The 10,424-nt window shown below is 65.3% G+C and overlaps 1 protein-coding gene across 1 annotated transcript; it reads right to left on the bottom strand.

Moving 5' to 3' along the window:
• Positions 1–299: 299 nt before the first annotated feature.
• On the bottom strand, positions 300–10,143 carry PROM2 (prominin 2). The gene is made up of 23 exons (XM_059870762.1): positions 9,791–10,143; positions 8,933–8,982; positions 8,613–8,815; positions 8,399–8,519; positions 7,734–7,797; positions 7,114–7,203; positions 6,806–7,005; positions 6,650–6,724; positions 6,500–6,563; positions 6,225–6,384; positions 5,962–6,114; positions 5,515–5,638; positions 4,913–5,004; positions 4,753–4,837; positions 4,503–4,649; positions 4,347–4,418; positions 4,185–4,277; positions 4,050–4,103; positions 3,667–3,747; positions 2,137–2,205; positions 1,946–2,035; positions 1,733–1,839; positions 300–1,027 (listed from the first exon to the last, which is right to left on the bottom strand). Exons 1-23 carry the CDS (start codon positions 10,008–10,010, stop codon positions 964–966), a joined length of 2,478 nt encoding a protein of 825 aa, XP_059726745.1. The 5' UTR covers positions 10,011–10,143; the 3' UTR covers positions 300–963.
• Between the last annotated feature and the right edge of the window lie 281 nt (positions 10,144–10,424).

Here is a 10,424-nt window from a genome sequence, read left to right as displayed (position 1 = left end):
TCCCCTCACCCCAAATCCCCTCAGCCATGGACACCCCTCTCCCCAAACCCCCTCGGCCCTGCAGCCCCCTCACCCCAAATCCCCTGGGCCATGGACACCCCTCTCCCCAAATCCCCCAGGCCATGGGCACCCCTCTCCCCAAATCCCCTCACCCCAAATCCCCTCCCCCCAAAGCCCCTCGGCCCTGCAGCCCCCTCCCCCCAAAGCCCCTCGGCCCTGCAGCCCCCTCCCCCCAAAGCCCCTCAGAACCGTTCCCTGTGGACAACGGGCACGCTTGGTGTGAACAGAAGAGCCAGGGGCAGTTTTAGGGCAGGGTTTTAATGTGCCCCACCCAGCCCGGGGGTGCCGGCAGCGGGGGATTGCTGGGGGGTGTGAGAGGGGTGGGGGAGCCTCCCCTTCCAGCCGGGGTCAGCCGGGCTCCGGGAGCCCCCCGGAGAGAGACCCCAAATCTCCGGGAGCCCCCCAGAGACCCCAAATCTCCCGGAGCCCCCCAGAGAGAGACCCCAGATCTCCGGGAGCCCCCCAGAGACCCCAGATCTCCGGGAGCCCCCCAGAGACCCCAAATCTCCGGGAGCCCCCCAGAGACCCCAAATCTCCGGGAGCCCCCCAGAGACCCCAGATCTTCGGGAGCCCCCCAGAGAGAGACCCCAGATCTTCGGGAGCCCCCCGGAGACCCCAGATCTTCGGGAGCCCCCCAGAGACCCCAAATCTCCCGGAGCCCCCTGGAGACCCCAGATCTTCGGGAGCCCCCCAGAGAGAGACCCCAAATCTCCGGGAGCCCCCCAGAGACCCCGGATCTCCCGGAGTCCCCCGGAGACCCCAAAGGACACCGAGAAAGAGACGCCAGAGGGATCCAAAGCCCCGAGAGGTGCCAGAGGGATCCGGAGCTTTGTGTGTTTGGGTTCGGGGGTGGGTTTGGGTTTGGGGCAGCCCCTGGGGCGCCGCACCCGGCACAGCCCCGCCCTAGAGCTTGAGCGCCGTGACCCGGGGGATGTGGAAGGGACAGGTCTCCTCTGAGCCCGTGGAGCTGCAGGAGAGAGGGAGAAAGCCCGAGGGATGGTCAGGGAGGGGTCCACATCCCCATCCCCGTGTCCTCCCCGTCCCTTTGTCCTCCTTGTCCACGTGTCCTCCCCGTCCCCTTGTCCACCATCTCCATACCTCCCTCATCCCTTTGTCCTCCTTGTCCCCATGTTCCCCTCATCCCTTTGTCCTCCTTGTCCCCGTGTCCTCCCATCTCCTTGTCCTCCTTGTCCCCATGTCCCTCCCATCCCCGTGTCCCCCTCATCCCCTTGTCCACCGTCTCCATACCTCCCTCATCCCTTTGTCCTCCTTGTTCCTGTGTCCCCCTCATCCCCTTGTCCTCCTTGTCCCCTCGTCCTCCTGCCCCGTGTCCTCCCCATCCCCATGTCCCCCGTGTCCTCCCATCTCCTTGTCCTCCTTGTCCCCGTGTCCCCCTCATCCCCTTGTCCTCCTTCCCTGTGTCCTCCCCATCCCCATGTCCCCGTGTCCTCCCATCTCCTTGTCCTCCTTGTCCCCATGTCCCCATGTCCCCCTCATCCCCTTGTCCTCCCCGTCCACTTGTCCTCCTGTCTCGTGTCCCCCTCATCCTCTTGTCCTCCCCATCCCCGTGTCCCCCCCCGGTGTCCCCCCCCGGTGTCCCCCCCCGGTGTCCCCCCCCGGTGTCCCCCCCCGGTGTCCTCCCGGTCCCCCCGTGTCCCCCCGGTCCCCTCACATCAGGCGGTTGCGGATGGGGCGGAAGTGTTTGGTGAGTCTGACGGCGAAGATGATGCTGGGGATGAGGAAGAAGGTGCAGCAGCCCAGGCTGAACCAGAAGGCGTTCTGCAAGGAGAACCGGCCGGGCTGAGCCCCGGGGCTCCGCAGGCGCTCGGGCAGCCCCGGAGCTCCCGCAGCTCCTGCCCGGAGCCCCGCGGGGCGGGATCCTCACCCAGGGCTCGGCGATGCGGTCGCACAGGATCACCCGCCCGTTGTCCAGGGCCGTGGCCAGCGGCTGGCACGAAGCCACGTCCTCCCTCAGCTGCAATGACACAAGCATCACGTTTGCTTGCGGTGGGGGGGGGGGATCCATGGGGGCTCCCGGGCCCCAAAAATCCCCGCGGGGTGACGGGGGGCTCTCACCGTCTGCCCGACCCAGGTGAGGTACTGGGTGAAATAGCGCAGCTCCTTCCTGGTGAAGCAGCCGAGCTCCTGGGCAGGGGAGAGGCAGCGTGGAGGGAGAGCCCCGCTCTTCCCACTCCGGATTCAGCCCCACAGTTCCCAATTCCGATTTAACCCCGCACTTTCTCAGTCCGGATTCAGCCCCACAGTTCCCAATTCCGATTTAACCCCGCACTTTCTCAGTCCAGGTTCAGCCCCACAGTTCCCAATTCTGATTTAACCCCGCACTTTCTCAGTCCAGGTTCAGCCCCACAGTTCCCAATTCCGATTTAACCCCGCACTTTCTCAGTCCAGGTTCAGCCCCACAGTTCCCAATTCTGATTTAACCCCGCACTTTCTCAGTCCGGGTTCAGCCCCACAGTTCCCAATTCCGATTTAACCCTGCACTTTCTCAGTCCGGATTCAGTCCCACAGTTCCCAATTCCGATTTAACCCCGCACTTTCTCAGTCCGGATTCAGTCCCACAGTTCCCAATTCGATTTAACCCCGCAATTTCTCAGTCCGGATTCAGTCCCACAGTTCCCAATTCCGATTTAACCCCGCACTTTCTCAGTCCGGGTTCAGTCCCACAGATCCCAGCCCGGATTTAACCCCGCACTTTCTCAGTCCGGATTCAGTCCCACAGTTCCCAATTCCGATTTAACCCCGCACTTTCTCAGTCCGGGTTCAGTCCCACAGTTCCCAATTCCGATTTAACCCCGCACTTTCCCAGTCCGGATTCAGCCCCACAGTTCCCAATTCCGATTTAACCCCGCACTTTCTCAGTCCAGGTTCAGCCCCACAGTTCCCAATTCCGATTTAACCCCGCACTTTCTCAGTCCAGGTTCAGCCCCACAGTTCCCAATTCGATTTAACCCCGCACTTTCTCAGTCCAGGTTCAGCCCCACAGTTCCCAATTCCGATTTAACCCCGCACTTTCTCAGTCCTGATTCAGTCCCACAGTTCCCAATTCCGATTTAACCCTGCACTTTCTCAGTCCAGGTTCAGCCCCACAGTTCCCAATTCCGATTTAACCCCGCACTTTCCCAGTCTGGATTCAGTCCCACAGTTCCCAATTCCGATTTAACCCCGCACTTTCTCAGTCCAGGTTCAGCCCCACAGTTCCCAATTCCGATTTAACCCCGCACTTTCCCAGTCTGGATTCAGTCCCACAGTTCCCAATTCCGATTTAACCCCGCACTTTCTCAGTCCAGGTTCAGCCCCACAGTTCCCAATTCCGATTTAACCCCGCACTTTCTCAGTCCAGGTTCAGTCCCACACTTCCCAGCCCGGATTTAATCTGCATTCCCCATCCCGGCTCCATCCCTGCATTCCCCATCCCGGCTCCATCCCCGCATTCCCCATCCCAGCTCCATCCCCGCATTCCCCAGCCTCTCTCCAGCCTCTCTCCGGGCTAATGCAGGCTGGGAGATGAGGGCTGAAGGCTCCTGGTGTCCTCTTCTCCCTCTTTCCTCCTGGCTGGGGGGATTCCAGCCCTGCTGGTTCACTCACCTGCCGCAGGATCTGCTGGGCCTGCACGGGCAGCCGGGCTTCCACCGAAGCCGTGGTGGCCAGCGTCCTCCTCACCCGCTCCTGGGGAAGCACAGCGAGGGCAGAGCATCCTTAGGGCCCAGAGCAGCGGGGTGGGTGCCCGGGGAGTGCAGGGAGCAGCCCCAGATTGGGTCTGGGAGCTGGGCAGGGAAAGGGGGATGTGCCCTGAGCAGGAAAACCTCTTTGCAGGGGGATTTCTGGTTTGTGACAGCAAATCTAATCCCTAAAGGAGACCAGTTCTCCTGGCTGGCATTTTTCCTGGCTCTCCCATCAGCCTGCAGCTGTATTTTGGTTTTTGGCAGGTGGGGCCCATGGAGCACCAGGAGTTTTCTGGGTGTGAGTACCTTGAGGTGCGGTGCCAAGCGGGAGAGGAACTGGACGCTTTCCCCCAGCTTTGCCTGCAGGACAGGAACGTGACAAAAGTTCAGAAACCTCGCTGTCCCCTTGGAGGGGCTGCCACCAGCCCAGCACAGACTCACCACCAAAGCCTCCTGCGACTGCACCGTGGAGTTCTGCATGTGCCACAGCGCCCTCGCCTCCGCCGCGAGCCGCCCGGCCACCGTGCTGTTCCTCTGCGGGGCACGGCGGGGTCAGCCCGGCCCCGCGGCCACCGAGGGCTCCCCCTGGCCCGCCCTTCTCACCTGCATCTTCTGCAGCCCCTCCAGGTTCCTCGCCAAGCCGGGCAGGCTGGTCTGCACCACGGGGTTCTTCATCTGTGGGGAAACGGAGTCGGGGGCTGCCCGAAATCCAGCCCCACACCCCGCAGCGGGGTTCAGCTCACGGCCAGCACCCCTCACCTCCTCCTGGAAGCGCCCGTAGTCCACCTCGTCCACCCCGCTGCGGGCGAAGGTCTCCAGGTCCTGCCTGCCCTCGCTGCGGAGCAGCCGCACGTCCCCCAGCTCGGCCGTGAAGTCTCCCAGGCGTTTTTGGAAGTCAGCCGTGTACTGCAGGGCCGGGCAAGGCGTTCTGCAGGGCTCCCAGGAACCCCAGGAAAGCTCCTGCGCCCCCCTGCCCCGACCAGCAGCTCGGGCTGGAGCCGGCCCTCACCTGCGGGGTTCTCAGGTGCTCGTCCAGGTCGTAGGAGCTGTCGAGCTGCAGCACCTCCCAGAGCCCCGCGCCGCTCCTGCACTCCCTGGAAGGCAGAGGGGCGTTGCAGAGCGATCCCGAAGCCGCGCTGGCGGCACGGGGCGGCTCCCGCGGCGCTCACCGGTACGCCGAGCTGAGGTTGGAGTCCCTCCTGAGGTTGAGCTGGCGGCTGAGGTTCATGGACGGAGGGAGATTCCCCGGGGTGTCGATGAACTGGGCCGAAGAGGAGGAGAAACGGGGTCAGGGTAAGGCAGGGGCGCTCCCAGCAGGGATTCTGGGGGTGCTCTGCCCTCGCAGGGGGATCCTGGGGGAGCTCATGGCAGCCTGAACTAATTTGGGGGTTATCTGGACATTTCCCACCGAGGAGCCTGGCTTGGTGTGTTTGGAGGGACCTGCCCGTGCGTGGCGCTGCCATGGGGACAGTCCTGACCCCAGACCCACCGCCCCAATCCCCCTCCCATCCCCATCACCCCCATCTGCCCACCCCAAGCAGCCCAGGGGTGCCCAAGGACCAGGGAACAGCAATTAGGAAGTGAATGAACAGCACAAGGGCGATTCCCAGCTGATGATGCAAATCCAAGGAGCTAATCCTAAACTTAATCTTCTGGTCTAGGACAGGGCTTTTCCAGTCGGGTTTAGGGGGAGGACACAGAGCCTTTGGAGGTGTTTTGGTGCACGGAAGGAGAGATTTACACAGCGATGGGTGCATGTGTGGCCACCCACCTTATAAATCTCCTGGTTGACCCAATTCCTGCAAACCAGCGTCTGGATGTTGCCCCCGACCAGGAAGGTGGCGAAAACCAGGAGGATGAGGAGCCAGGAGAACAGGAAAGCCAAGCCCACGCCGCTGAAAGAGGGAGAGGAGGCGCCGCCGGTGGCTTCGCGGCCCCGAGCGGGCAGGAAGGGACCTGCCCGTCCAGCTGCAGCCCCGCGGCTCCTTCCCGAGCCCGGGCACGCCGGGCTGGGCAGGGCCCTGGCAGCGGGGTGTGCCGGGCAGCGGGAGCTGCCAGCTCCCAGGGAGGAGCAGCTTCTCCCAGAGCTGCCGGCGCAGGCGGTGCCTTCCAAAGCTTTTCGGCCGGGACCTCTCCCAGTCCCTCCCTTGGCTTTGCCTGGTTCTTTTGGGGGGTGTGTGAGATGGAGCAGCCCCGCAGCACCCAGATAAACTCTTACACCAGGAGAAACTTGGCGCCAGCTTCTCCTCGGCACTCGTAGTCGCTGGGGTCCTCCCGCTTGGAAAGCCCGTACGTCCCCAGCGCCATTCCCGTCACATTGCAGGCGAGGATGAGGAGGATGATGGAGCACAGCACCGTGCCCGCGATCCACCTGGAGGGAAGGGCAGCAGGGCACAGCCTCAAGACTCGGGGCTGCGGCACCGGGGGCTCGGGGCCATTCTCTGCTGCAGCCCCTGCCCCCCGCGCTGCCCCCGGGCTCACCTGTAGCGCTCGAAGCGCTCCGCCTCCCGCAGGTACGGCCGGCTCCGCTGCTCCGCCTCCGCCAGCGCCTCGCTCGCGGGCCGGGTGTAGTCGGGCAGGGGGAAGCCGTCGGCGATGGACTGCACCTTCTCCGCCGTGCGGGCCAGATCGGCCCGCAGATCTGCGGGGCCAGGGCTGGGCTGCAGGGCTGGATGGTCCCTGCACGCCACCCCCGTGTCCCCAAAAGGAGTCACCGCGTGGGGGATGTCCCCGCTCGGTGTGGCAGCCCCACTCACCCTGGATGACCTGTGCCATCCTCTCCACGGCCAGCTCCGGGATGGAGTTGAAGGTGCCATTGCCCTGCAGGGAAAGAGAGGGAGCTGAGCACCTCAGCTGGAGCTGCCTGTGGGTGCTGGACCCCCCAAGCTTCACCGTGACCCCCCAACCTGGCGAATCATCTCCGCAAAGTCACTTCGGGGCAGACCGGCCAGAGCCTTCAACACCTTCTCCACCGACGGCACCTTGGGGTGGAGAAGGGACCCCGTGAGCCGCAGGGCAGCGGGCTGGGGAGGCGACCAGGGGCACCGGGAGCCCGTGCCCACCTTGCCGTAGTCGGCGCCCAGCTGCAGGCCCTGTGCCCTGCCCAGGACGCTGGCGCAGGAGGTGCAGCGCGGGTCGTCCAGGAGCGCGACCACGCGGCGCCTCCGCTCCCGCAGCGCCGGCTCCAGCTCGGCCCGCGCCGCCGCCAGCGCCCGCGCCGTCCTGTGCACGATCTGTAAATGGTGCAGCGAGGTCTGTAGGTCTTAAAGAGAAAGCCCAGGGCTAGGTCACGCTGCTCCCTCCGCTCGGCCGCCCCGGCGAGGCTTCGGCCCCGGTGGCGGTGCCGGGGATAGCGGCGCTCTGTCCATACCTCTGGCCCTGTCCTGCAGGTCGGCCAGCGCCGCGTAGGTCATGGCCTGGAGCTGTGCATGGATGGAGAGCCCCACGCTCCGGCTGAGCCCTGCAAGGCACCGCGGCTCCGTCAGCACCGCGACCATCCCCGGGAGAGCTCAGCAACATCAGTACTGAGTCCATCCCCGAGGCGAGCTCGGCACCGTCAGCGCCGAGTCCATCCCCGGGAGAGCTCAGCACTGTCAGCACCGAGTCCATCCCCGGGAGAGCTCAGCACCGTCAGCACCGAGTCCATCCCCGGGGCGAGCTCAGCACCGTCAGCACCGAGTCCATCCCCGGGGAGAGCTCGGCACCGTCAGCACCGAGTCCATCCCCGGTGGAGCTCGGCACCATCAGCACCGAGTCCATCCCCGGGGTGAGCTCAGCACCGTCAGTACCGAGTCCATCCCCGGGGAGAGCTCAGCAACATCAGCACCGAGTCCATCCCCGGGGAGAGCTCAGCACCGTCAGCACCGAGTCCATCCCCGGGGAGAGCTCAGCACCGTCAGCACCGAGTCCATCCCCGGGGCGAGCTCGGCACCGTCAGCACCGAGTCCATCCCCGGGGCGAGCTCGGGGTGCTGCCCGGCGCCGTGCTTACCACCCAGGTCGGAGATGATCTGCTTTCGGGGCACCTCGAACTTGTCCACCACCATCTGCACGCCCTGCCGGGAAAGAGGAGCCGGTCAGCCGGGGGCAGGGGCCGCCGGGAGGGGAGGGAGCCCCGCCATGCCGCTCGGAACACATTTTTATGGCAGCCACGTCATCTCCTCTTGCCTGCCAAACCATCCCCTGAGGGAAACGCGGCCATCCCCGTGCCGGGGGCGAGGCTGCTTGGGGACCCACCTGGGGGACATTGGCAAGGCCGCTCGGGGACCCACCTGGGGGATGTTGGCAAGGCTGCTCGGGGACCCACCTGGGGGATGTTGGCAAGGCTGCTCGGGGACCCACCTGGGGGATGTTGGCAAGGCCACTCGGGGACCCACCTGGGGGACATTGGCAAGGCTGCTCGGTGACCCACCTGGGGGACATTGGCAAGGCCGCTCGGGGACCCACCTGGGGGACACTGGCAAGGCCGCTCGGGGACCCACCTGGGGGATGTTGGCAAGGCCGCTCAGGGACCCACCTGGGGGACGTTGGCAAGGCTGCTCAGGGACCCACCTGGGGGATGTTGGCAAAGCAGCTCGGGGACCCACCTGGGGGACGTTGGCAAGGCTGCTCGGGGACCCACCTGGGGGATGTTGGCAAGGCTGCTCGGGGACCCACCTGGGGGACGTTGGCGAGGTGCTGCCGCAGCGTGCGCAGGGTGGAGGGCACGGCGCCCAGCCCCGGCTCCATCTGCCCCTTGACGCGCTGGCTGGTGACGAAGGCGCAGGTGACGCTGACCCTGCGGGGAACGAGCAGGCGGTGACGGCGCGGCCCGGCAGGACACGGATCCCCCCACCTAGCGTGGGTTTTGGGGGTGATTTGGGGGGCTCACAGGATGATGAGGGAGGTGAAGGACAGGCAGGCCAGCAGGCAGCGGCGGCGGCAGCCCAGCGAGCGCCGGTGGGCGCGGAGGCGGCCCCCGCAGCGCCGCCGGCTCCGGCAGTAGCAGAAGCACATCCCGGCCACCGGCACGGCCACGGTGAAGAGCAGAGCCACGGCGGCACAGACGACATAGCCCAGCTCGTACTGCACCACCTGTGCCACGGGAGAGCCTCGTTGGGGCACCTCTGCACCCAGCTCGGGGTGCTCCAGGTGCCCTGTGCCAGGTGGAAAACACCTCCATGGCATCTCCTGCCCCACGGCCCGGCTCACCTGCGATGTCCGCACCGAGCCGGGGTCGTTCAGGGCTGTCCTGAGCAGCTCTGCAAAAAAATAAATCATGGCACAGGCAGAGGAGGCCCCACCTGCTGCATCCCCAACCTTCCTGGGGCAGCAGCACCAGGACAGGGGCAGAACTCTCCTCTGAACCCCTGGGACCCCTGGAGCTGCTCTGGGACAGGGGCAGAACCCTCTCCTGAACCCCTGGGACCCCTGGAGCTGCTCTGGGACAGGGGCAGAACCCTCTCCTGAACCCCTGGGACCCCTGGAGCTGCTCTGGGACAGGGGCAGAACCCTCTCCTGAACCCCTGGGACCCCTGGAGCTGCTCTGGGACAGGGGCAGAACCCTCTCCTGAACCCCTGGGGCCCCTGGAGCTGCTCTGGGACAGGGGCAGAACCCTCCTCTGAACCCCTGGGGCCCCTGGAGCTGCTCTGGGACGTGGGGATTGCAGCCAGCAGAGCACTCGATGTCCTGGCAGCAGTGGGATCGCTCTGCTTGGGGTGAGGAATCATTATCCAGCTCATCCTCACTTTGTATTTTTTTCCCCTAGAGTGCCCTCCAGTTGGTTCAGGACAATTTTCTGGATTATTCCTGGGGGATTTACCATGAACTCAAAGATCCTCCCATTTTCAATCCATCCACATCCCAGGCAAGGAACGGGGATATTCATGGATTTATAGCAAACATTTCTTTGGGGTGAATCCCCCTGCCATTCATTATTTATCTGCAATTTAGAGTGGCCCAGCTACAGAAACAACCTCAGGATAAGATCCAGCCGAATCAATCCCATTTCTTTGCAAACCCACCAGATTCGACGACCCCAAATTTCCTTCCCCGGGCTCGGGGCTCACCTGTGGGCAGCGGGTTCTGCTGGATGAGGTCCAGGCAGCGCCGGACGAGGCCGTAGAGGGGATCCAGCGAGCTGGGCACGCGGTGCAGCGCCGGCACCCGGATCTCGGCGTGCCTGTCGGTGAAGCGCAGCACAGCCCCGGGGCCGGCCGGGTGGCACTGCTGGCTGCCAGCGGCTCGCAGCATCGCCCCGGCCAGCAGCAGCAGCCCGGCCGCCCGCATGGCTCCGGCGGCGGCGAGCGGAGAGCCGGGCGGGCTCGCTCAGCCTGCGAGCGGGCGGAGCGGCATTGCCGGCCCCGGCTGCGCTGCTGCTGCTCCGGGAAACCTGCCTGACGGGTCAGCAAAGCCCAGACGCTGCCGTGGCTTGTTCCCCCCACGGGCTCCCCGGGGCGGATGGGCTTGGCGGGGCTGCAGCGTGGAGGCGTCTCCCAAACCATCCCAGGCCTGTTTCGCAAGCCCCGGCATCCCTGAGTCACCGCCGCGGGGTCCCCGCTGTCGAGCCTGTCCCCAAAGCCAGGGCAAAGCCTCCCCGGGGTTTTGGGAGGGGGACAGGGGGTGTTGGACCCCCTCCCCTTGGGCTGGAGGGTGCTGGACCCCACCGCAGCCAGCTTGGGAGGAGGGGTTTGGGATTTTGGG

This window comes from Haemorhous mexicanus, chromosome 30 (genome assembly GCF_027477595.1).
Source record: "Haemorhous mexicanus isolate bHaeMex1 chromosome 30, bHaeMex1.pri, whole genome shotgun sequence".
Lineage (NCBI taxonomy): Eukaryota > Metazoa > Chordata > Aves > Passeriformes > Fringillidae > Haemorhous > Haemorhous mexicanus.
The sequence above is the reverse complement of the archived record's forward strand: the minus strand, read 5'-3'. Positions and strand labels throughout refer to the sequence as shown.

Excerpts from the sequence above, each read along its gene's own strand:
- PROM2 (XM_059870762.1), bottom strand. The coding sequence starts at position 10,010 with ATGCGGGCGGCCGGGCTGCTGCTGCTGGCCGGGGCGATGCTGCGAGCC. Across the intron at positions 8,816-8,932 it reads GCTCGGTGCGGACATCGCAG|GTGGTGCAGTACGAGCTGGG; the intron begins GTGAGCCGGGCC and ends CCCGTGGCACAG. Across the intron at positions 4,104-4,184 it reads AGTCGCAGGAGGCTTTGGTG|GCAAAGCTGGGGGAAAGCGT; the intron begins GTGAGTCTGTGC and ends CCTGTCCTGCAG.